Genomic DNA, 24,237 nt, shown 5'->3' on the forward strand with positions numbered 1-24,237 from the left:
AATATTACAGATTTTTTTCCTCTCTCCCTGAGCATTTTCTTCCTCTGACTACTGGGCTGGAATGATAATAATCATTAACACAGGTGGTCTTGCAAATGAGCAGGTGCCACCGTGTTAATTGTATTGATGTATTTCCTGGTAACGGCGGTGGCCAGCGGTACGCTTCCAAAAATGTCTCGTCCTTTAAAGCCGACCACTGGCACGGTGAAAGAGAGAGAACCTTCTTAGCTCGTCAGTTAAAGAGCTATAAACTCTCAAGGTTGTGGAGCCAAAAAGCTGCCAATATACTGTAGATAGGATAAATCATCTGTTATTAATCTAGTCTTTTTTTTTATTATTAAGGCGCCGTTATCACTATGAGTAGTCAAAGATGGGAAAGCTGCCATTTTGTAAATTACTATAAGACGTACATCACCAGAATTGCAGTGACAAAGTCATGGGTCCTTAATTAATCTAAGCCCTTTAAAACCAATTATTATTCCTACATGGCATGAAGCCACTTTACTGTACATACTGTACATCTGCACCTTCTGTTACCCTAATTCCAACATTCCTGTGAGGCATCTCCAATACACTATACTGTAGCACCAAGCCATTGGCAACATGCTGTTCCAGAAGACCTCTCTATCTGGCAGTGGAGCGATTAGAGCGTTACCACTCCTCCATAGGATGGAGAGATGAGGAAGTGAGAACAAAGCTGGGGGTGAGGAATAGAGAACCACCCCCCCCCCCCCCCCACATTGGGCTACAGCTGCTTTTCTCCCTCCCTCACCTCCCTCCATCTCCCCTCCCTCTCCCCGGTATGGGAGCAGTCTTTAGGGGGAGGCTGGCAGGCAATCAGTGATGTCATGCCAGCAGCACAGCGATGGCAGCTTAACCTATTTTCGGAAATACCACAGATTTCTATTTATAATCATGCTGAACAGCGTGCATCTCCACACGTCCCTCACGGACCAAATATATTCAGACATTTTCCATCATAATGGGTGTTTTCATTGTTTCACTGTTGATTTGTAATTAGTTATCCAGGACATATGTTCGTAATAGCAGTATTACAGAAATATATTACATTTACACATTTACATAAGTGGTAAATAGGCAGTGTAGTGGAAGTAGTGGTAGTGGTAGTAGTAGTAGCAGCAGTAGCAGTATTACCAGTTATAGCCATGGTAGAATATTTACATTAGGAGTAGTATAAATAGTACTAACAGCCTCTAGGACTAGTAGTAGGTAAAAACATAGCACATATTAGGCAAAGTCACAGAATGGCACTTGATCCAGACAGAAACTCAGCTACTGCTGTCTTCAATCATTGGGCATCTTTTGAGTGCAATATCATTACATTTTAAGTGTCAGAATTTTTCAGCGACAGCCATGTACAGTATGCTATGCATTAAAGCAGCAATATATAACTTTTTGGGCCACCTGACGAAATTCACATAGAAATGTGCGTTATAGATCTTTCACTCGTTATAGATCATTCACTTGAAAGCAAGTCTAAGAAGCGATAAATCGGTGTTCTATTTCTATGCTTCCCGTCTTTTACATCTGGTTTTGTACACCAGCTTCAAACAGCTGAAAATACTATATATTTGGTTATTGAAAATATATTTCACAGTGGTTTAGATGGTACAATGATTTAATACACTATGCATTGCTTGTTTTGTCATACAAACTGAAATTAGCAACCAGGAAATGTAATTAACCAATCAAACAATTAATTTGACTTTGTTTTTACCAATCTAACTACTGTACATAACAACATAATGGTAATAATTTACTTGAATGGTAAATCTCAACTGATAAACTGGGTAAATCAAAATGTACCCTAGCCCAATCACAATACAGGTGAATGCATATTCAGTAGGAGGCATGCATTGAGTCATTGGGCTTGTTTTGGCTGATTTCATGGGGCTACAGAAGACAAAACAATCTCGTTCCCTTCAATGTGGCACTTATTTTATTGTACCGATCAACAACATTTGCATAAAAGTCGCTTCTTTTATAAAAGAGTGCGCTGTCTCTTTAACCAGTAATGACGTCATTCAGAGCCAAGAGGTTTGCGGCCTGTTGGAGCCCTCAGTTCGCTGAGGCAATACATCTTTGGCTGAGGGAGAGACTTGGGGTAGACATGCTCCAGTACCTTTGGCAACTAAGAACGTATCCGCTTTGGGCTTGATGTGTAGTCCATACATGCATAATCTATGAGCAGAATTACCCTTTTACCTCAATTAAACACAAAATCCCAAGTTTGAAAGTGACTGTTTTCTTGAAGCTGAGCCGTGCCATTTTACCCTACATTTCCCTCCAAGTGGGACAGCACCCTAGCAATTTGAGTTCTAGCCAATGAGCTTCAGCCCTTCGCATTTGAGTGACAGCTAGCAAAAGGCCTGCCCAGCATTATTTCATGAGATTGCAGGGCGGGCCCAACGGCTTAGTGGACACAGCAGCGAGAGAGAGCAAGAAATTACATGGTGCACCTATCTGCACATAAGTGACTTAGCAATTTTTGGGGACCACTTTTGGCTTGTGACTGCTACTTTCAGAACTACTGGCTAAAAGTATACAAAACTAACAGAGAATCTCTATAAGTCAATGGATAAAGTTTTTGGTGGCAATCAGCTTTGAAATCAGCATATTTTGCGTTACGGTTTGCATATTATCACAAAGTACTAGGGTAGTGAATTGATGTTCGTTTCAGCTGTAAGCTAGCAAGGAAAGTCAGCCTACAAAGATAGAAGATACCGGTATCTTCTTGCATTGTAAAGATATTCTAGCCTGTATGGACATTGTTTTGCAAACAGTAATTAATAGTTTCAACATTAAAAATGTCGCGTCACATTATTCAAGTGAGTGAACTTCTGTGCAGCATGAGCGGGGAGCTAAACACGATGCAGTCCAGACTCCCAGCGCAGGCTAGCAATGAGTATGGGGAGCAGGCACAGTGGCTCCGTTTGGGAAATTGGCTGTGCTGATAGACAGACTTGATCCGTGAGACACATTTGACAGAATTACCAAAACTTAACACAAATTCTAGCACCGACCTGTTTTCATGTTCTAGTATCGAAAAAGTACCGACGTTTCGGTATACAGTGCAACACCAAGCAATAGTATAAGTAGTAATAGCAGTATGATGAGCAGTAACATGTCTGGTATTACTGGTGGGTTTGTCTTGAATCAGCAGCTCAGGGGTGATTTTATGTTATACATCTGCTAAACTTGGCCTCTGCACCTACACCTTAAATCCCTTTGTTTAGGTCCCCAGGCCCTCCACAATAGATACAGCTTTAAACCTGTCTGAAGACTACTACATAGACCCAGCTGTCACGCTCAACACAACACCTTAGGATAGAAGCAACCATTTGTTTCTGCTGCTCTGACAATCACCTCATTTTTCTCATTCCACTCATCTATTGTGCCTGCCCTTGTGTCACTTGTCTTCTGTCCACTTCTCTGTCTGTCTGCATACAGTACATGTGTCTGTGCTCCCTCCCATCCCGCTCTGTCACGTCTGCCTGGCTGACACTGGCCACCCTACATACAATTATGTCTCTGCGACAGCATTAAGGCCCCATTCTAAGAGATGGGATGGCTTGACTAATCTCTGATTGTTTTTACTAAAACAGGGGGATAGCGGGTTCTCCAAGGGCACAACACTGTGAGAAAGACAAATAACAGGTATCTTATTATTCTCCCTGGCTTGTACCAAAGAGGCTTTATCACATGACTTCTCCTGAAGCGTTCCAAAATGGAGAGGGATTATCACAAAACATTACATTCAAATCTCCTCAACGTTGTTATTTCATTTTCCCAGCTTCTAAAATGAGGCAGTGCCGGCCAAGCTCAAACACAACTTTAAAGGCCCAGGGCAGACAAAAACGTGATTTACCTGTGTTTTATATATATTTCCACACTATGAGGTTGGAATAATACTGTACAATCGTGAACATTATGATAATGCCGATTTAGTGTAAGAGCCCTTTCGAAAAGGCCGCCTGTAATGTCAACCTGTTTTGTGGGAGGGAGCTTTGGCCTTCCATGGTGACATCACCATGGAGTAAATTAGTTAATAGACCAATAAGAAAGAGAGTTCCAAACCTCTCTGCTAATAACAGCACATTTTCAGTTTTCCCCTCCCACCTCAACCACTCCCAGACATTCTTTGTTGAAATTCTTGGTTGAGAAATTGCTCTTTGCTAAGAAGTTAGTTTATTTCTATATTTTTTATTAAAATGGTTTAAAAAAAATATCACAGTAAGGTACTTCATTTGTATCTAGAAATGATTTGATATTGAGATAAAATTGGCTGCATTGGACCTTTAAAAGAACAGAGAGCATTACTTACAGAACCATCGCCATTCTCACAGCCTTTATCTCTCCTCTCCTCCTTTCTCCTCTCCCCTCTTTCTACGGTACACTCTGCTCTGCAGGAGATGGCACTCCTTTAAGCTCAGCACCATACAAAATAGATAGGCCTCTATCCTCCTACTTAGCCCAGTGGAGCATGGGTGAGAAGGTGCTGTACTTTTACCACCCTACCATCTACACCTTTTAAAGAGAGAAGTCGGCAGACTAAAACATTTTGAACTGTCTCCCTAGTTCTTACTGCATGTATTTTAGTGACCTAAATCATTTTAACTTTGAAGCGGGAACACTTTGGAAATGTATTTTCATCTTACTTAGCTATCATGCTTAGCAAAACAAAACAAACAATAAAGCATTGATTAATTCAAAGCCCCTCTAGCAAGGTCTCGCTTGAAATAGAGTTTTTAATATAAAGGGATTTCCTGGTTAAATAAAGGTAAATAAATAAGAGAAATGCATTATTAATTTAACTTACTGACAAACTATTCAAGTTGCACAGCATGCTATAAAAGTAACATGCATGAAAATAGGACAATTTATGACAAACACTACACCTCTTTCAAAACATTTGCATGAAGGCTACCTCAAAATCAGCAAAGTCATTGTCAAAAACATTCTGTGAAGTTAAAACATGGATCCAAAGTTGAATGTGTAACTTACGAAGCATAATCAATAGCTTTCTTCATCACTCTGTGGCACTGTGACCAAAACCTTGATTTGACATCACATCTCCAAATCAAATCAACTGTGAATAGGGGGTGTAAAACAAAACCAAACAGGAAAGGTCACCCAACCCAAGACTCAATGGCGCAAACATCCTTGATGATGACCTCCAGTCCAGACAACAGCTGATAAAACCACAACTGTGAAATCACCCACAACCAAGGTTAATGGAAACCAATTCATTTCATATGCATGTAGCTGTGGCTACAAGGGCTACCAGGCAACGTCTCAAAAGACAGTCCATGTTTTCCCACAGACGTGCCCATGTCTCTGCTGTAGGCACATTCTGAAAGCAGCAAGCACGTTGATAAAAAGGTCACTGAATAACAGCCGTCAAAGATGCCAGGAATGTCCCCACCCTCCCACTCACTCTGCCACCGGTAAGTGTGTGCCCAACGGACACGGGCCTACAGCAGAGACAACGACCTACAGGACTACAGCTCATCCTGAAGTCAAGGCCCACAGCTTGTCCTGTCAGAGCCAGTTGAACTGCTACATCTTTTACGAGGAAACCCTGTTGCTTATTACAATATCTACAGACATGGGAGGGTTGTGAACGGAGCTCGGGTATTGTATTAGTCTGGTGACCTTCACTCGGTGCCCAGATTCACGTCAACATGGTTTTTGCTTATAAATCATTGGATCAAAAAGGGGTGTTTTAATTCAATTGGGCTTTGGGTTTTAGTCCAGATATAGGTGAGGTGAGACCAAACCTCAATATGAACAGGTTGTTTTAGTTTTTTTGGTTCTCTTTTTTTTTCTTAATTTGGCTTAAAGCCCATTCTAACCATGATGACTGCATATGCATCGAATTGCGATGGCTCCTGTGGAATTAAAGTTCTGTAATGTTGTCAATATAACTTTAAACCTTTCCACCTGTGCGAGATCTAAAATCTGTCAAAAGCCTATCAATAGGATGTCTGTATGGCTGTGTGTACCATCCCAGCAAACCAAAATTGGTTCTGGGAAAGTTCCCAGAACGTTCGTTAGGTTACGGCAAATGTTCTCGTAACACAAAAACTGGCCAGTCGTGCTGATGATTATACAATGTTTGTATAAAACATTCGCCTTACGTTGCAAGAACATTCCTAGAACTAATGTAATCTGTTCTTTAAAGTTTCCCTGAATGCTACATTAGGTTAGTGGAAATTGTGGGAACAATCACAAAAGATATGTTCGCAAAACACAAAAACTGTCCTGTTGCAAATCAAAATGTGTTGTTCACATGCTCCGAATACAACAGGTGTAGACTTTACAATGAATGCTTACTTACGAGCCCGTTCCCAACAATACAGAGTTCAAAAGTAAGACACATATTTGCTGAATAAAAAAGGAAATACTAACACAATAAAAACCATAACGAGGCTATACACAAGGAGTACCAGTACCAGGTCAATGTGCAGGTGTACGAGGTAGCTGAGGTAATTGAAGTAATACAGTATTTACATGTGGGTAGGGATAAAAGTGACTAGGCCATCAGGATATACAGTATAATAAAGTAGCAGCAGCGTATGTAAACAGTCTGAAAGTGTGTGTGTGTGTGTGGCGTCAACATGCATGTGTGTGTGATGTGTGTGTGTTGGAGTGTCAGTGTAGTATGTGTCAGTGAGTGGGTAGAGTTAAGTGAGTGTGCATAGAGCCAGTGCAAGAGTCAGTGCCAAAAAATGACGATAAAGAAATAAATAATTAAGGGGTCATTGTAACTGTTCAGCTGTCTAACAGCTTGGGGGTAGACGTTGTTCAGGAGCCTTTTGGTACCAGACTCCAGTACCGCTTGCCGTGCGGTAGCAGAGAACAGTCTATGACTTGGGAGGCTGGAGTCTTTTGGGGCTTTCCTCTGACACCACCTGGTATAGAGGTCCTGGACGTATATCAAGCAGCTAGTCAAGATGATCTCAATGGTGCAGCTGTAGAACCTTTTGAGGATCTGAGGGCCCATGCCAAATCTTTTCAGCCTCCTGAGGGGGAAGAGGCTTTGTTGTGGCCTCTTCACAACTGTGTTGGTTTGTTTGGACCATGACAGGTCCTTAGTGATGTGGACACAGAGGAACTTGAAGCTCTCGACTCAGTCCGCTACAGTCCTGTCGATGTAAATAGGGGCGTGTTCAGTCCTCGATAAGCTCCTTTGTCTTACCCACGTTGAGGGAGAGGTTATTGTCCTAGCACAACACTGCCAGGTCTCTGACCTCTTCCCTATAGTCGTGTCTTTGACAAACCTAATGATGGTGTTGGAGTCGTGCGAGCCCACGCAGTTGTGGGTGAACAAGGCATGCAGGAGGGACTGAGCATACACCCCTGAGGAGCCCCCGTGTAGGATGTGTTGTCGACTACCCTCACCAGCAGGGGCATTCCCGTCAGGAAGCCCAGGATCCAGTTGCAGAGGGAGGTGTTCAGTCCCAGGGTCTGTAGCTTAGTGATGAGCTTTTTAAAAATGTATTTTACCTTAATTTAACAAGGCAAGTCAGTTAAGAACAAATTCTTACTTTCAATGACAGCATAGGAACAGTGGGTTAACTGTCTGTTCAGGGGCAGAATGACAGATTTGTACATTGTCAGCTCGGGGATTTGAACTTGCAACCTTTTGGTTACTAGTCCAACGCTATAACCATTAGGCTACCCTACTGCCCGTGCTTAGAGGGCACTATGGTGTTGAACTGAGCTGTTGTCAATGAATAGCATTCTCACGTAGGTGTTCCTTTTGTCCAGGTGGGAAAAGGCAGTGTAGTGTGCAACAGAGATTGCGTCATCTGTGGATCTGTTAGGGCGGTATGCGAATTGGAGTGGGTCCACGGTTTCTGGGATGATGGTGTTGATGTGAGCCATGACCAGCCTTTCAAAGCATTTCATGGCTACAGATGTGGGTTCTACGGGGCGGTCGTCATTTAGACAGGTTACCTTGGCATTCTTGGGCACAAGGACTATGGTGGTTTGCTTGAAACATGTAGGTATTACAGACTGACCAACCAGACTTTAATCTGTTCTTTAAAGGTTTCCAGGATGTTTCATTCGGTTGTGGGAACAGTCTGGTTGGAACATTGTGAAGAAATCACAAACACTGAAATCATCAAAACACAAAAACTGTCCAGTTGCGTGGATGATTCTACAATGTTTCTTTAAGGGTGCAAAAAAAAACATTCACCTGATGTTACAAAAAAGTTCCCAGAACACATTTAGTCTGTTCTTTAAAGGTTCCCAGAATATTAGGTTGTGGGGATATGACAAGAGATAGGTCCCCAAAACACTAAAACTGTCCAGTTGTGCTGACATTCAGATAATGTTAGTATCACAAAACATTCCTTTGATGTTGCAAGAATGTTGACAGAACAGCCTTTCTGAGTTCTTTAAAGGTTCCCAGAACATTTAATTAGGTTGTGGCAACAGTGTGGGTACATTACAAGAGATAGGTTCACAAAACACAAAATATGCTTAGTTGTGATGACATTCATACAATGTTTAAGTTAGGTTGCACAGGATATTCCTATAATGTTGTAAGAATGTTGACAGAAGACATTGTCTAAGTACTTTCAAGGTTCCCAGAACATTTCATTAAGTTATGGGAGTTGTCTGGGATGTTGCACTAATATTCTTGTATTATTCACATAGGTTGCACAGAACATTCCCACAACGTTGCACAATGTTCCACAATATCCAAAATAAGTCCATTTTATGACATTCATGGCATATTTGCTATAGGTTTAACATAATATTCCATTGATGTTTACGCTAATATACATATTACCTTGTCTTGGAGGTCCTCAGAACATTTCAAGAACATTTAGAAAATGTCATATTTAAGTATTAGCTAATATCTCCACAACATTCTCAGCATACAAAATTGCAGAACCTTAATGCAGATTGGAATACATACCAATTATCTTTCTCTCCAGATTTAATGACAAATTGCATTTGAATGTGATAAGAGACACATAGCATAGCATTTTAATTTGTAGCACATTTAATCATACACACCCGACCCTCATTTTTACACTAAATATGCACATGTGGGGTTTGAACCTGTAATATTTGGTTGCCAAGCCAGGTCTTCTGTCCTCTGCACCACCAGAAAAGCTTACTTGTAGCTTGTTTCTTCACTATATAGCCGTGGCAGTATGGTCAATCAGGTATTCGATGCTTCCTTTTTGGCCTTCTTAGACATAACTAATCCAAGGACATACTGGTAACTAGGTTATTCACAATCACTTCACCCATCCGCTTTACAGAGCCTTCAGAAAGTATTTATTTATTCCACATTTTGTTGTGTTAAAGCCTGAATTCAAAATGTATTGAATATGATTTTTTTCCACCCATCTACACACAATACCTTATAATGACAAAGAGAAAAAACATGTTTTTAGACATGTTTGCAAATGTATTGAAAATGAAATACAGAAATATCTCATTTACATAAGTATTCACACAGTATTGTGGAGTATCTACAATGTTGTTTATCCATCCTCAGTTCTCATATCACAACCCTTCAATTCTGTAACTGTTTTAAAATCACCATTGGCCTCGTGGTGAAATACTTTAGCAATTTCCTTCCTCTCCGGCAACTGTGGTAGAAGGACACCTGTATCTTTGTCGTGACTGGGTATATGATACACTATCCAATCCAAAGCCTAAATAATAACTTCACCATGCTCAAAGAGGTGTTCATCGTCTACCAATCGGTGCCCTTCTTTGCGAGACACTGAAAAACATTGATGGTCTTTTTGTTTGAATCTTTGCTTGAAATGCACTCCTCGATTGAGGGACCTTACAGAGGTATGTGTGGGGTATAGAGGTGGGGTAGTCATATCACAAATCATGTAAACGACTATTATTTAACACGGAACGAGTCCATGCAACTTATTATGCGATTTGTTAAGCACATTGTTACTCCTGAACTTATTTAGGCTTGCCATAACAAAGGGGTAGAATACTTATTGACTCAAGATATTTCAGCTTTTAAAGTTTGATTAATTTCTAAAATGTTCTACAAACTAAATTCCACATTGTGGGGTATTGTGTGGGTAAATCAGTGACACACAATCAAAATTGCATACATTATAAATTCAGGCTGTAACAAAAACATTTGGGAAAAGTAAAGGGGTGTGAAATCTTTCTGAAGGCACTGTATATGCTGCGTACATCTGGACCCATATTTACAAGGTATCCAAGACTGAGCGCTGATCTAGGATTACTTTGCTTTTCAGATCATGAAAAATACAACAAGGGGGACCGTATCAAGCGTCTCAAAGTAGGAATTATATTCTGGGTATGTTTTAAAAGTTTTGGGAACATACAGTGCCTTCAGAAAGTATTCACACCCATTGACATTCCCACCTTTTATTGTGTTACAGCCTGAATTTAAAATGGATTAAATGGATTTTTCCGTCACTGGCCTACACACAATACCCCATAATGTCAAAGTGGAATTACATTAATAAAAAATGAAAAGCTAAAATGTCTTGAGTCAATAAGCATTCAACCCCTTTGTTATGGCAACATTTGCTTAACCACTCACATAATAAGTTGCATGGACTCACTGTGTGCAATAATAGTGTTTAACATGATTTTTGAATGACTACCTCATCTCTGTACCCCACACATTCAATTATCTGTAAGGTCCCTCAGTCAAGCCGTGAATTCCAAACACAGATTCAACCACAAAGATCAGGGATGTTTTCCAATGCCTCGCAAAGAAGGGTGTCTATTGGTAGACTACAAAAGAAAATCAGACATTGAATATCCTTTTGAGCATGGTGAAGTTATTAATTACACTTTGGATGTGGTATAAATACACCCAGTCACTACAATGATACAGGCATCCTTCTTAACTCAGTTGCCGGAGAGGAAGAAAACCGCTCAGGGATTTCACCATGAGGCCAATGGTGATTTTAAAACAGTTACAGAGTTTAATGGCTGTGATGAGAGAAAACTGAGGATGGATCAACAACATTGTAGTTACTCTGCAACACTAACCTAAATGACAGAGTGAAAAGAAGGAGGAAAAATATTCCTAAACATGCATCATGTTTGCAATAAGGCACTAAAGTAAAACTGCCAAAAATGTGGCAAAGAAATTAACTTCATGTCCTGAATACAAAGCGTCATGTTTTAGGCAAGTACAACACATCACTGAGTACCACTCTTCATATCTTCAAGCATGGTGGTGGCTGCATCATGTTATTTGTTTGCTTGTCATCGGCAAGTATTATGTCATTTTTTGGGGGGGATAAAAAGAAACAGAATATAGCTAAGCACAGGCAAAAATCCTAGAAGAAAACCTTGTTCAGTCTGCTTTCCAACAGACACTGGGAGACAAATTCACTTTTCAGCAGGACAATAATCTAAAACACAAGGCGACAGAAGACGACTTTGAATTTTCCTGAGTGGCCTAGCTACAATTTTAACATAAATCGGCTTGAAAATCTATGGCAAGACTTGAAAATGGCATAAAGAGACAGAACAGACTAATCAGATGTGTGTGGAAATAGCTAACTAGGTATCACATTAGGTTGCCACTAGATAAGCTGGCTAAACGAACATTAGCTAGACCAACCGGTCAGCCCAGCACATAATCCTCCCACTCCATTGCAGTGTGTGTGTATGTGTGTGTGTGTGTATGTGTGTGTGTGTGTGTGTGTGTGTGTGTGTGTGTTCCTGTTTTTATGACAAGGCCTATAAGCACATACATGTATAGTGAAACAGTAGGTTTCTGTGCAATATACAGTGGGGCAAAAAAGTATTTAGTCAGCCAACCAATTGTTAAAAAGATGAGAGAGGCCTGTAATTTATCATAGGTACACTTCAACTATGACAGACAAAATGAGAAAAGAAAATCCAGAAAATCACATTGTAGAATTTTTAATTAATTTCTTTTTAAATTATGGTGGAAAATAAGTATTTGGTCAATAACAAAAGTTTATTTCAATACTTTGTTATATACCCTTTTTTGGCAATGACAGAGGTCAAACGTTTTCTGTAAGTCTTCACAAGGTTTTCACACACTGTTGCTGGTATTTTGGCCCATTCCTCCATGCAGATCTCCTCTAGAGCAGTGATGTTTTGGGGCTGTTGCGGGGCAACACGGACTTTCAACTCCCTCCAAAGATTTCCTATGGGGTTGAGATCTGGAGACTGGCTAGGCCACTCCAGGACCTTAATGTTTCTTACGAAGCCACTCCTTTGTTGCCCGGGCGGTGTGTTTGGGATCATTGTCATGCTGAAAGACCCAGCCACGTTTCATCTTCAATGCCCTTGCTGATGGAAGGAGGTTTTCACTCAATCTCACGATACATGGCCCCATTCATTCTTTCCTTTACACTGATCAGTCGTCCTGGTCCCTTTGCAGAAAAACAGCCCCAAAGCATGATGTTTCCACTCCCATGCTTCACAGTAGGTATGGTGTTCTTTGGATGCAACTCAGCATTCTTTGTCCTCCAAACACAACGAGTTGAGTTTTTACCAAAAAGTTATATTTTGGTTTCATCTGACCATATGATATTCTCCCAATCTTCTTCTGGATCATCCAAATGCTCTCTAGCAAACTTCAAACGGGCCTGGACATGTACTGGCTTAAGCAGGGGGACACGTCTGGCACTGCAGGATTTGAGTCCCTGGCGGCGTAGTGTGTTACTGATGGTAGGCTTTGTTACTTTGGTCCCAGCTCTCTGCAGGTCATTCACTAGGTCCCCACATGTGGTTCTGGGATTTTTGCTCACCGTTCTTGTGATCATTTTCACCCTACGGGGTGAGATCTTGCGTGGAGCCCCAGATCGAGGGAGATTATCAGTGGTCTTGTATGTCTTCCATTTCCTAATAATTGCTCCCACAGTTGATTTCTTCAAACCAAGCTGCTTACCTATTGCAGATTCAGTCTTCCCAACCTGGTGCAGGTCTACAATTTTGTTTCTGGTGTCCTTTGACAGCTCTTTCGTCTTGGCCATAGTGGAGTTTGGAGTGTGATTGTTCGAGGTTGTGGACAGGTGTCTTTTATACTCATAACAAGTTCAAACAGGTGCCATTAATACAGGTAACGAGTGGAGGACAGAGGAGCCTCTTAAAGAGGAAGTTACAAGTCTGTTTGTAGGTGACCAAATACTTATTTTCCACCATAATTTGCAAATAAATTCATAAAAAATCCTACAATGTCATTTTCTGGATTTTTTTCCCTAATTGTGTCTGTCATAGTTGAAGTGTACCTATGATGAAAATTACAGGCCTCTCATCTTTTTAAGTGGGAGAACTTGCACAATTGGTGGCTGACTAAATAATTGGTGGCTGACTAATACTTTTTCTAGCTCCTAGAAATATATATATTTTTATGTGTTTATTTTTTATTTATAGCTTGTAGCAGCACAACCGAGGGTGTTGAGAAGGAGAGGATCGGAAGAGAAGGAGGACGGAGGGTAAATTGTGCCTTGGCAGGAAAAATATGATTGAGTTGACTATGGCAATTGATATCTGCACTGTTTGATTATTTATTACTTATGTGATTCTTACCTGAATACCTACCTTAATGTTTAATTCCATGCTGAAATGTGTCTGATTTGCATACTGGTAACATGATTGATAGTAACATTTCAATATTGATTGATGTTTGACAGATCCTCCTTGGTATTTCATTCCAAGTATAAAATTAAACATCAGACTTGATGTAAATCTTTTTAGTATGCATTCACCATCACATGTACTTAATTATATTGTGAAATGTATTTTCATTAACACTGTTGAAATTGTGAAATCCCTCCGATGTTTTGGGTACCGTTTATGAAACTGAGCCCATTGATAGATATTAAGTCAACTTTGAATAAGAACGTAATAGAAACTGTACAACAGACCTGTGCTGCAGGACATCTGCAAGATGGTGCTGGCATGCTTAAATAATAAATCAATGTCAAATCAATTGCACTAAGCTGTTGTTCTCACAATTTACCATAAGGTGTAAAATTACCAAACTATAACGTCTGTGGTTAAATGAAGACCAAGGTGCAGCGTGCTAGGCGTTCCTTTTCTTTTATTTTAAATGTTCCACCAAAAACAAACAACTCAATGAGGGTAACGCTAGGAGTACGAACCATGCAACACACAAAGACAAGATCCCACAACAGAAGGTGGGGGAAAAAGGGCTGCCTAAGTATGATCCCCAATCAGAGAAAACGATCGACAGCTGCCTCTGATTGGGAACCATACCCGGCCAACAAAGAAATATAAACAGTTTTCCCAACCTAGTCAAACCCTGACCTACCAAATAGAGAATTTAAAGGATCCTCTAAGGTCAGGGCGTAACACAAACTAAATTTGTAACTAGTACTTAAGTTCTTTTCAGACCGGACACTTTTCAACTCTTACTTGAGTAGTTTCTTAAAAGGGCTACTTTTACTTGAGTAAATTACAAGTAACAGTACTTTTACTTAAGTACAGATTTTCAGTACACTACCCACCTCGGCCTAAAAAAAATGTTGTATACTGTACTCATCTGCACAACTGGACAGTTTGTGTTTTGGGAACATATCTTTTGTGATGTCCCCGCAATGTTTCCACCAGACTGTTCCCACAGCCTAATGAAACATTCTGGGAACCTTTAAAGAACAGACAATGTGTTCTGGGAACGTTATTGCAACATCGGGAAAACATTTTATACAAACATTGTATAATCATCAGCACGATTGGACAGATTTTGTGTTTTGAGAAAATTTTCCAAAATATTCTTTGAATGTTTTTGGGATGCTATCATTTAGGCCTGGGTGATATACCGCATACCAGGGTATTTCCAAAAAAAGACGGGGGCTGCGGGGTGCGTGCTACGCCACTGCTTATAAGTTAAGTATAACTATAGATAATCTAAGATGTGTCAAATAAATTATACTGAACAAAAATATAAACGTAAAAATTAAGAAAAACCCTGGAATGAGTAGGTGTGTCCAAACTTTGACTAGTACCAGGAAAAGCAGCCAACATATGTGGGAACTCCTTCAAGACTGTTGGAAAAGCATTCCAGGTGAAGCTGGTTGAGAGAATGCCAAGAGTGTACAAAGCTGTCATCAAGGCAAAGGGTGGCTACTTTGAAGAATCTCAAATATAAAATATATTTTGATTTGTTTAACACTTTTTTTTGGTTACTACATTATTCCATATGTGTTATTTCATAGTGTCTATGGCTTCACTATTATTCTACAATGTAGAAAATAGTAAAAATAAAGAAAAACCCTGGAATGAGGGTTATATATGTATATATATATATTATTTTTTATAGCGCCCCCTTGTGTGCACCTCTGGTAATATTGTATACCCTAGTATGGTACAGAAACGGTATGAACTTCTAGATACAGCCCAACCCTATTATCATCCTAATGTTAGGTTTTATCTAACAAGAACTTAATGGGAATCTTAGCTAATGTTCTGTGAATGTTCCCGGTTTGCTGGGATGGTACATACAACTCAGTTTATGGTATGTAAGTAAATTTGCTCCCATCTGTTTTCCCAGAGGGGATCCTGTCATACCGCGGTGCGGCGCTGTGATCCTTAGTTCTTTCCATATTAACAGCTTCAATATGGAGGAGCATCCCTTGAAATCAAATATGAGAGGTTTGGAAACTGGAGATTACTAGATTACTTTAGTCAACACTGGTACTGTTACATAAGGTCCTTGGGGATACTGGTCTTGTCTCTTTTTAATACCATTTGATTTGGTGGGTCTATGTGCTCTTACAGAAGCGTACAGCTTGAATCTGCCACTCTCCATCTCTCCCTTATTGCTGAGCTACTACCCCAACTGTGGAGCCCATCCATCACAGAGGGGTAGAAAAAAATACAACGTGAATAAATATTTCATTAGATTATTCCTATGATTTAATGTGCTTCTGCCTGGCTGGGGTCTACGGCAATATCTCTGGTCCATTTATAAATACATTAACACAATGATCCCCCAACACTAGCTTAATATTGATACTCGGCTGCAATGGAAGGCAGATGGGGGCACCCGTGTTTGTATTGCCTGTCCAGTGTGTTGAATCACTCCTGCCATCACCCATCCTCCTCCTCTCATCAAGTGTGTGTTTGTGTGTATGTGTTCCGGTCTTCACAGCTATTCATTACCAATTCTTTAATTGCCCCCCCCCAGAAATCTGTATCTGTATTCAAAGGTGGACCTGCTAAAATGGTCACCCCTATGCAACAATAACTCTCTTACAATCCTCAGAAAAACACACAGAGAAATACATTCAAAAATGGCTTTGAGGGATTTTCATGTGCGAGTCTGCCAATCATAAAGCTGTCAGCATACGTAAACCAAGAAAAATACAATTGCAACCTTCAGGTAGCCTTCGCACAGAGAAAAACAACAAATATAAAACAGAAAGCCTGTTGTGTGAGTGGAGCCTAATTAAAACCAACGGGAGAAGTTTTCACTGAGTGATAAATCCAACATCAGGAAATACCAATTGGGCGACAATAATTGGCAGGCCATCGACAGTGCAGGCAGAATTAATCATTTGAAGAGGGAGACTAGACTGCATTTTTAATTGGCAAAGGCAGCCACTGTTTAGGGAGACGAGCAGCTGATCACCCAAGAGGCTGACGCTTCAGACAATGCACATTTGCTAATCCTCTCGAGTCAAGTTATTATGGCCACACATTATTATCATGCTTTACAAACTAATTCCCTGTTTTCCCTGATGGATTACCAGAAGAATCAGTCAAAGGGAGGGAAGGGAGGAGAACACAATAGACAATGTATATAATGACAATCAAAATGACTGAATATGACACAGAACAACAACTACTCAGTATATGTAAGGACCTTTTTGGTTCAAAGAACACAATTTTGCTCGGGAAAGTGTCTGCGTGTGTGTGTGTGTGTCTGTGTGTCTGTCTGTAATTTTGAGGAATAATTCTACTATTAGATGACATTCATAATCCTTTTAGGTTTATAAAGCATTGACAATAGAATAACCAGTGAAGTGCAGAGGAATAGTACTGGGATGATTTCTTACTGGAAATTGTGTGGACAGGATTACATTTCAAATACATTCATTCAACTAAATCCTGGCTATTTATATTCATGAATAGAAATTGACTTTGATATTAATATTTTGGGACTGACATCTGAAATTGTTTCCTTGAATCTGAGTACTAATCATATTTATTAATGTTTGGAGAACGCGCCTTCTAATCTATCAAATTAGTTGTTGAGATAGGTAATTAAGCTTGATATAATTATCACATAAAGCATAAGATGGTGCTTGTCATGTTTGAGGCAGTATATGTTCACTAACAAGAGTAATCCTTGGTGTTATCTAACTTTTTTTTTAAATCAAAAATCAAATCTATCAATTTACATGTATTAATTTAGGAAGCAATGTTTTACCTTTAGTAATATTTAGTCACGCGTTAGTTTAAGGTAAAATGCCTATGAGACTTCCTTACAATAAAATAACAAAGGTATAACGATAACAAGGGTATGTCAGCCCAAATGCAAAAACCCACAGTACTGTGAATAAAAGCTCTTACACAACATTTTCAAAAACGTGTTTTAATTTACAGTAGCTAAAGCTGAAGAAAAGTATGATGTAAATGTTGACAAAATATCTAAACGGAAGAGAAAGAGCCTGTACATTGTAAACTACAGACTAGCTGTTGACATTACAAGTTATGTCGATTCATCATTGAATCCACTTTCTGACACACTGAGAAATTGTGCTCATATCTTCCATACGCACGCCACCATTCAGGGCCGACTTCAATTATCACACAACAATTTGTCGAGTACCAAGTACTGCAGTCATTATGCAATGCAGTACAATAACGGTTTACTCCTTACACACAACTAATACTTTTATTATAAGCACAAGTGCACACACACAGAGACGCTAGCTCACACACACACCACTCACATTGGAATGATGGCCATATTTAAGTGCGGACGTAGGGTCCTCTCAAACTATTGACCTCTGACTTTTGATCACCAACCACAGGTGAGACAGACATTAAGCAGAGCATGAGCTGAATGATTACTGGCTATTATTTCACCTCATTAACAGAAAGACATTGGAAGGGACATATTCTAGGAGTGGCTCTTCACTTATAGCAAATACTGTTGGACATAAGAAATTACAAATGTGATTACAATTTGACCAGCCTTATCTCACCTGTGGATAATGTAAAACATGGGTTTGGGTTGATTGTTGTACACCCATCTGACAAGGTAAAAATATGTTGTTCTGCCCCTGAGCAGGGCAGTTAACCCACTGTTCCCTGGGTGCCGATGACGTGGATGTCGATTAAAGCAGCCTCCCGCACTTCTCACCTCTCTTGTTTTTTGATTAACATCACATAGACTTGTATCTCCTAAACAGGGATATCTCTGACTGTCATTTGGTCACAAAGCAAGCAATTCTGCCATATCCTTTCCTGCTTAGTGTTTGGGCCGTCAGGACCATAGCCAGCTACGGGGCCTGATTCCCATTGATCGAAATGTCATTTATCACTATCAACTACCATGGTGCAAATTTGAATTTACCTGGATGGAATTACATCTTATTTTAGCCTTATTTGATAATGAATCACAATTGTTGTAGCATTGTGTTATTGATTTTTTTGTAGACACAACAATAGGCTAGCCTATTTAAAATATAGCATTATAATGAGTGGTTTTGGATCTTGGTGTCTGGCTCACAGTGGGGAAGTGTGCATTTTGGTTTTACACTAAATCCATGGATGTAGGCTATTGATGTAGAAAGTAGGCTATTGATGTAGGAAGTAGGCTATTGATCTAGGCTAAGAATTAATTACACGTTGGACATATCATGACCAATGGATGTTTTATGGAAAACAGCTTAGGCTAAATTATCACTTGCCCATCAAAGTGTGAATATAATAATACCGTAACAGAATCTTTCGTTTATTGGTGGCTACAGTTTCCATGAAGATGATGCCCTAACACTGACGATGATGAATAGTGCAACGTCTTTCACTATCACAGCCTAATAGACCACCACCATTGTAAAGTTAAATGGCGTCGACGACTTTCCCCGACTGCAATGGAAAATCTCGAATCTTAACATTCTCTTTTTGTTGGTGCGCGAATTTATATCCACTATCACGAACCCTACTTAGCTTCACACTAGCAGCATCACCACTGCTCGTGCGGTATCGAGGTCTGTCATCTTGTGACAGTCCTTCCGTCCATGTTTTGTAACATTTTGGCACCGAATTGATTTGGTCGTGTTGGGATCGTGAAAGATGGGACGGGCTGGGGGGATACTTTAAAAAGGCATCCCTTTTAAGCGCCTCTGGCCCAGTTCTGAGAGAGAGTTATGAAAATACAATTAAATTGAATACATTTCGTGAAATATTAGGCCCACATCGTTAGAAATCTGAAAACATTCAAATAATTAGGATAAGTATGCGTAAAAACAATAGGCTATGAATCAGAGTGAGACCAAAATAACTATGAAATCTCCCTATGTGCATGCCCATTCATTGCCACGTTAGAATATTTGGGAACATGAGACCACGAGTATTTGTAACGATTATTAAATTGTATTTTGTCATGCATATATGATGCATTCATTCTGACTACAATTCTGAACAATCATTTAGTGAGCTAAACATTGAGTTAGTCAAACATGCATAAAACATTTGGTGCGTAATGCAAAAGACGCCACCCATGCGACAGACATTTGTACAAAATATTCTAATCATACAGCTGTATTAGGCCTCGCAATATGCCGTTTGCTTTGGGGAAGGGGGGCACACGTTACCTTTGTGCATGCCGGTGTATCGGTCCTTCAGAACAGTCAGTTCGTGGATTTTCCCAAACTGTTCAAACAGAGGTTTCAGGTCTTTTTCCTCTAGGTTCCGCGGTATCTGCCCGATAAACAGCTTTATGGCATCTTGGTCTTTCATGTTGCCGCTCTCCGGATGAATTGAAATGGATTCTGACCCGTTCATGGGTTTAGGAAATGTGATCTGAGAGTACTGGTGCTGGTGAGGGATAAGTAGTAGTGGTTGTTGGATCGGTGTTGCCCCAGGTCCAGTGAAAACCAGGCTGGTGTGAGCGGGATGGGGCTGCTGTGGTTGCTGCTGCCTTCTTGTTTCAGTCTGAGTGAATCTGGCCATTCTGAGCTGGGAGCAGACTGGATAATAATGACAACACACACAGAGAGAGAGAGAGAGAGCAAGCACTCAGCTGGAAACCAGGCTCACTTTCTATCCGAAACACAACAAACTCGCACACACATAGTACAGAAGAGAGGGGGTTGATAGGGGCGATAACCACCGAGCGAAAACCATATTCACCGCTCTCGAGCGACACCCGCAGATGTCAGTATGGTAGTGAAACATCGGAGTGCAAATTCTTTGCATTTTCCAACACTTGCCTATAGCGTGCAACTGCAGCGCGCGATTGGGGGCGTTCCTGCATGTGGGCATTCCTGAATCTACAGGAACGCCCCCGAACATCCCATTGGTTCCTTCATGAACACCCTTCAAGCATCCCATCTGTTCCTGCATGAACATCCCCCTCTGAAGTACCCCATTGGTTCCTGCATGCTTGTGACACTTTTGAATGTGGGTCAAAGGGGAAATAAATGTATTATCTGAGTTTCTTCAACCCTGCATCCGGAGTCCTCCTTGCTAGATACACCAGTAGACAGTCCTCCAGTAAGCTGCACCCTTCTCACGCCTGCTTGAAGACCACACAAAAATGTGACTTTTGAACATTTAAATCAATGCCATGGCGGAATTTCAATGAATAATAAATACAAAAGGAATGGGAATCATTCCGCTGTCAGTACAGCAGGCCCCAACATTTCCCTATATAATGTCGAACATTTGGGGGACTAGTCCTTTCAGGACTTGAACCCACCTCCTTCCTTTGCTACACTACCCCATTCTTTCAGAAAACACACCATTGCACTTCTCTGTTTCAAGTCCCTCACAAACTTGCTTGCCTTTGATGGCCTCACAGTAGCTCCATCCCACTTGTGACACCTGCGGAGAAAATGTGTGTACAGCATGGTACTGTCCTTTTAATTCATATTTTAGTCTTCATTTGCTTACATTTAGTTTCTTATAGGCTAGATACTGCTCTACATCTCCAGGGCAAGAACTACAGCAACGTTCAATGCAAACAAACATGTGCCTGTTAAAAATGAAAACTTCCCACTTTTATTTTCATACCATCAATCTTTTATTTTGTCCCTTTACCTGCTCATTGTCTTGATGGTCTTGCATAGTTGATTGCAGTGATAAATCCATTGGCTTCTTGCTCCCTCTTCTGGAATATAAAAGGAGTCTACAGTTTTGTGTGTATTACTTCAAGAAACATGTCTGCATTTGCCAAAGATGAAAGGAGTTTAACAAAAAAGTACCCCGACACAAATGGCCATTGAGCCCGTCACTTCATATAGGATTTATTCACTTATCCTCTCCATTTACAAGTGATGTCAACAAATTACATATGTTCTCTGCAACTAAAGCCATGGTTTATATAGCCAACTAATAAATACAACTAAATACAGAATTAAAACACAGAAGAGAGCTATTTTGTAAAGGTAAGGTAAAACATAGGTCTTTAACTGAAGATACCTACCAGATGTATACTAATTAGAGCTGTTTAACAGTGAATTAAATTAAGTTATATACTGTGAGTGACAAAAGGCTCGCTGCTGTAGAAGGGAATCGATCTGGGCTGTCTTGGCTGCCCGTTGGGCACCATAGGGGTTCTAGAACTTCCGGATGGCAGCGTCGATGTCTGTGATGATCTTCTTTAGCTGGTTCTACTGCTTCGGGTTCCACGGCACACTTGTGGGAGACACAGATCAGTCAGGGGAGTGTGTAGGGGTCCACATTGACGTGAAAGGTCAATAAAATAACCACAGGGCAAGGTGCATACTCTGACATTTCTTATTCTAAACCTGGTCTGAGATGTTTGAATAGCCGGCCGCGCAGCACCCTGAAACAAGATCAAAGGTTTCTTATTGATTTCTGTATTTGTACCCGCCACTGTTATTTTGGTTTCATTCAATGCCGTAAGTGGCCGTTTATTTATTTATTTATTTATTATCCGGCCACCTCAATGGGAGTTAGCAAGGACAGGACAGTCAAAGAAGAATAGTTTTGGCAGACAGCTGAGCACCTTGGTCAGTTTACATGTGCAGCAGAAAAAACATACAGGGCCAACCATCATTCATACTGTATATAGCCTCCTGGATAAGAAGCCTGTGTTGTCACATTGCTACTGCTCTAGCCTTAAACTGCAGGGGTGTTGAGTGGCTATTTTTAAAGGGTGGATGTCCTATTCTGCAAGGGAGGTGAGAGTGAGAACTTCGAGTTCATGCATTTTTATTGACCATTGCCATTAGTGTTTCGCCAGGCTGGACGTCTGAGACAAGAAATCAATAGCGGCCGTACTATTAGTGTGAACTAAAAAGTTACATACAATTTAAAGCACGCTACAGTAGCATTAATGCTGCTTCTTGTTAACCATTGAGTCGGTACAGGGAGGCAACCAAGCTTGATCTCCACAGCCTGGCCTGTAGTGACTGAGGCCCAGAGGGAGCCATGGCAGACAGCTGAGGGAGCCACTTAGCATTCTGCACCGCTCACTCTTACACACACACACACACACACACACACACACACACACACACACACACACACACACACACACACACAAGCCCCAATTACCCAAAACCTACAGCATAATCATACACCACACACACCTCAACTCAGTGATTCTGCTTGCGAGCTAGTAAGAGTTGGGTTGGGAGAATGATAGAGATTGACTTTGTAGAAGATAAGATGAGCACACTGCATTGTTAGGGGATGATTCTTATATGCTCTAGCTGGCATTGCAAAATTCACCAACTGTACATCCGACTAATAAGCGTACAGCGTTTGAGATGTCCCTCAGTGGCTAACTCACCACTGCACTCTAGTTCTGCATTGCAAAACACACTCACTCAACTGGAAGGTGTTGTTCAAGAAAATGAATGTGACACGATGGCATATCGCACCAAAGCCCTTTATGAAGCGCTAGCTTAATGGCCTAGATGTGAAAAGAGCACTGTCTCTGTACTGTAGCCTACCTTTCCTCCCCGGATTCAGGTCGCCAATGTCAGTGGTGTAGAACTCTCTGATATCGATCTGGGCCTTGCCTTCGAAGAGAGACACCCTAACGTACCTCATCTTTCCTATCGGCAGAGGAGAGAGAGGGTTGCATAGAACACTAGAGAACACAACCAATGCTCGAGTGCTGTCTGCTGGTTTTATGCTGCATTAATGACAAGTCGGAAACTTGGAACCTCTGAGTTCAAATGAAAGTTATTTAGTTATTTATGAGTTTCTTCCAAGTCTAATATTTCTGAGTTTTCTAGTTTCTAGTTTCATGTCAAGAACCTATAGCAATGTGGCTGTTTGTAAATCAGTGGCTTTGATTGCCCATTTGAACTGTTAAATAAGCAAAAACCAATGGGAACTGTGGTATTCAATGAGCAGAATTTCACTGCAAAGGTTTGGTAATCATAACCATTATTATACCTGAAGAAAATACATCTGAGTATGGAGGCCCCCCTCCTCCTCCCGCTGGTTTCTTCCTTCTTTTTTTGGTGGGGGCAGCGGTAGAGCCGTTGTCCCCCGTCTTGTGGTTCTTCTGGGCTGGGTGATCTGAGGCTGTGGGCCTCTTGCTCTTCACCTAACCTCACGTAGCGGCATTTCTTTCTTTCTAGTCCTGGCGAGAAAAAAACAACAACTGTCGGGTGAGGTTCTCTTCTGCACTGTTCATCCAATCCAGTAAATGTAGAGTAGGAGTTAAGATGTTGCCTTGTTAACGTCCAAAAGTGGAAGTCTCATGCATCGGGTTTGTTCCCAACCCCACTGTGGGTGCTCTTTTGTTCGGTGACAGGCATACAGGATAGAAACACGTTTTAAAGAGCATCCTTTTTGTAATTCACATTACATAACGTTTGACTAAGTTTCAATAAGATGCTAAAACTAGTGAAATACAATCAGTATCAATGTACAGTTGAACTGAAATGAATGGTTTGTGAAAGTGGAATTGAAGACACTTCACAGGGCAAACACATGAATTAGTATTGAGAGATAAGGAATAGAGATGGCATACGTTTTTGCCCTCCTCCTTTTCACTGCTGCCATCTGAAC

The 24,237-nt window shown here is 40.7% G+C and overlaps 1 protein-coding gene across 16 annotated transcripts in view; it reads right to left on the reverse strand.

Moving 5' to 3' along the window:
* The window catches only part of LOC110524279 (CUGBP Elav-like family member 5), a 273,042-nt gene extending 252,631 nt beyond the window's left edge, over window positions 1–20,411 (reverse strand). For 7 of the 16 annotated variants that reach the window (XM_036978037.2, XM_036978035.2, XM_090235487.1 and 4 more), the window contains exon 1: window positions 19,836–20,405. In XM_036978037.2, coding sequence (XP_036833932.1) covers window positions 19,836–20,193 — 358 coding nt within the window. In that variant the 5' untranslated portion in view covers window positions 20,194–20,405. Of the gene's footprint in view, window positions 1–19,835 lie in introns of all 16 variants that reach the window. The other 9 variants (XM_036978038.2, XM_036978036.2, XM_090235488.1 and 6 more) reach the window with 3 other exon arrangements.
* Window positions 20,412–24,237: the final 3,826 nt, after the last annotated feature.

This window comes from Oncorhynchus mykiss, chromosome 5, assembly GCF_057628025.1.
Source record: "Oncorhynchus mykiss isolate SJ-2025 chromosome 5, ASM5762802v1, whole genome shotgun sequence".
NCBI lineage: Eukaryota > Metazoa > Chordata > Actinopteri > Salmoniformes > Salmonidae > Oncorhynchus > Oncorhynchus mykiss.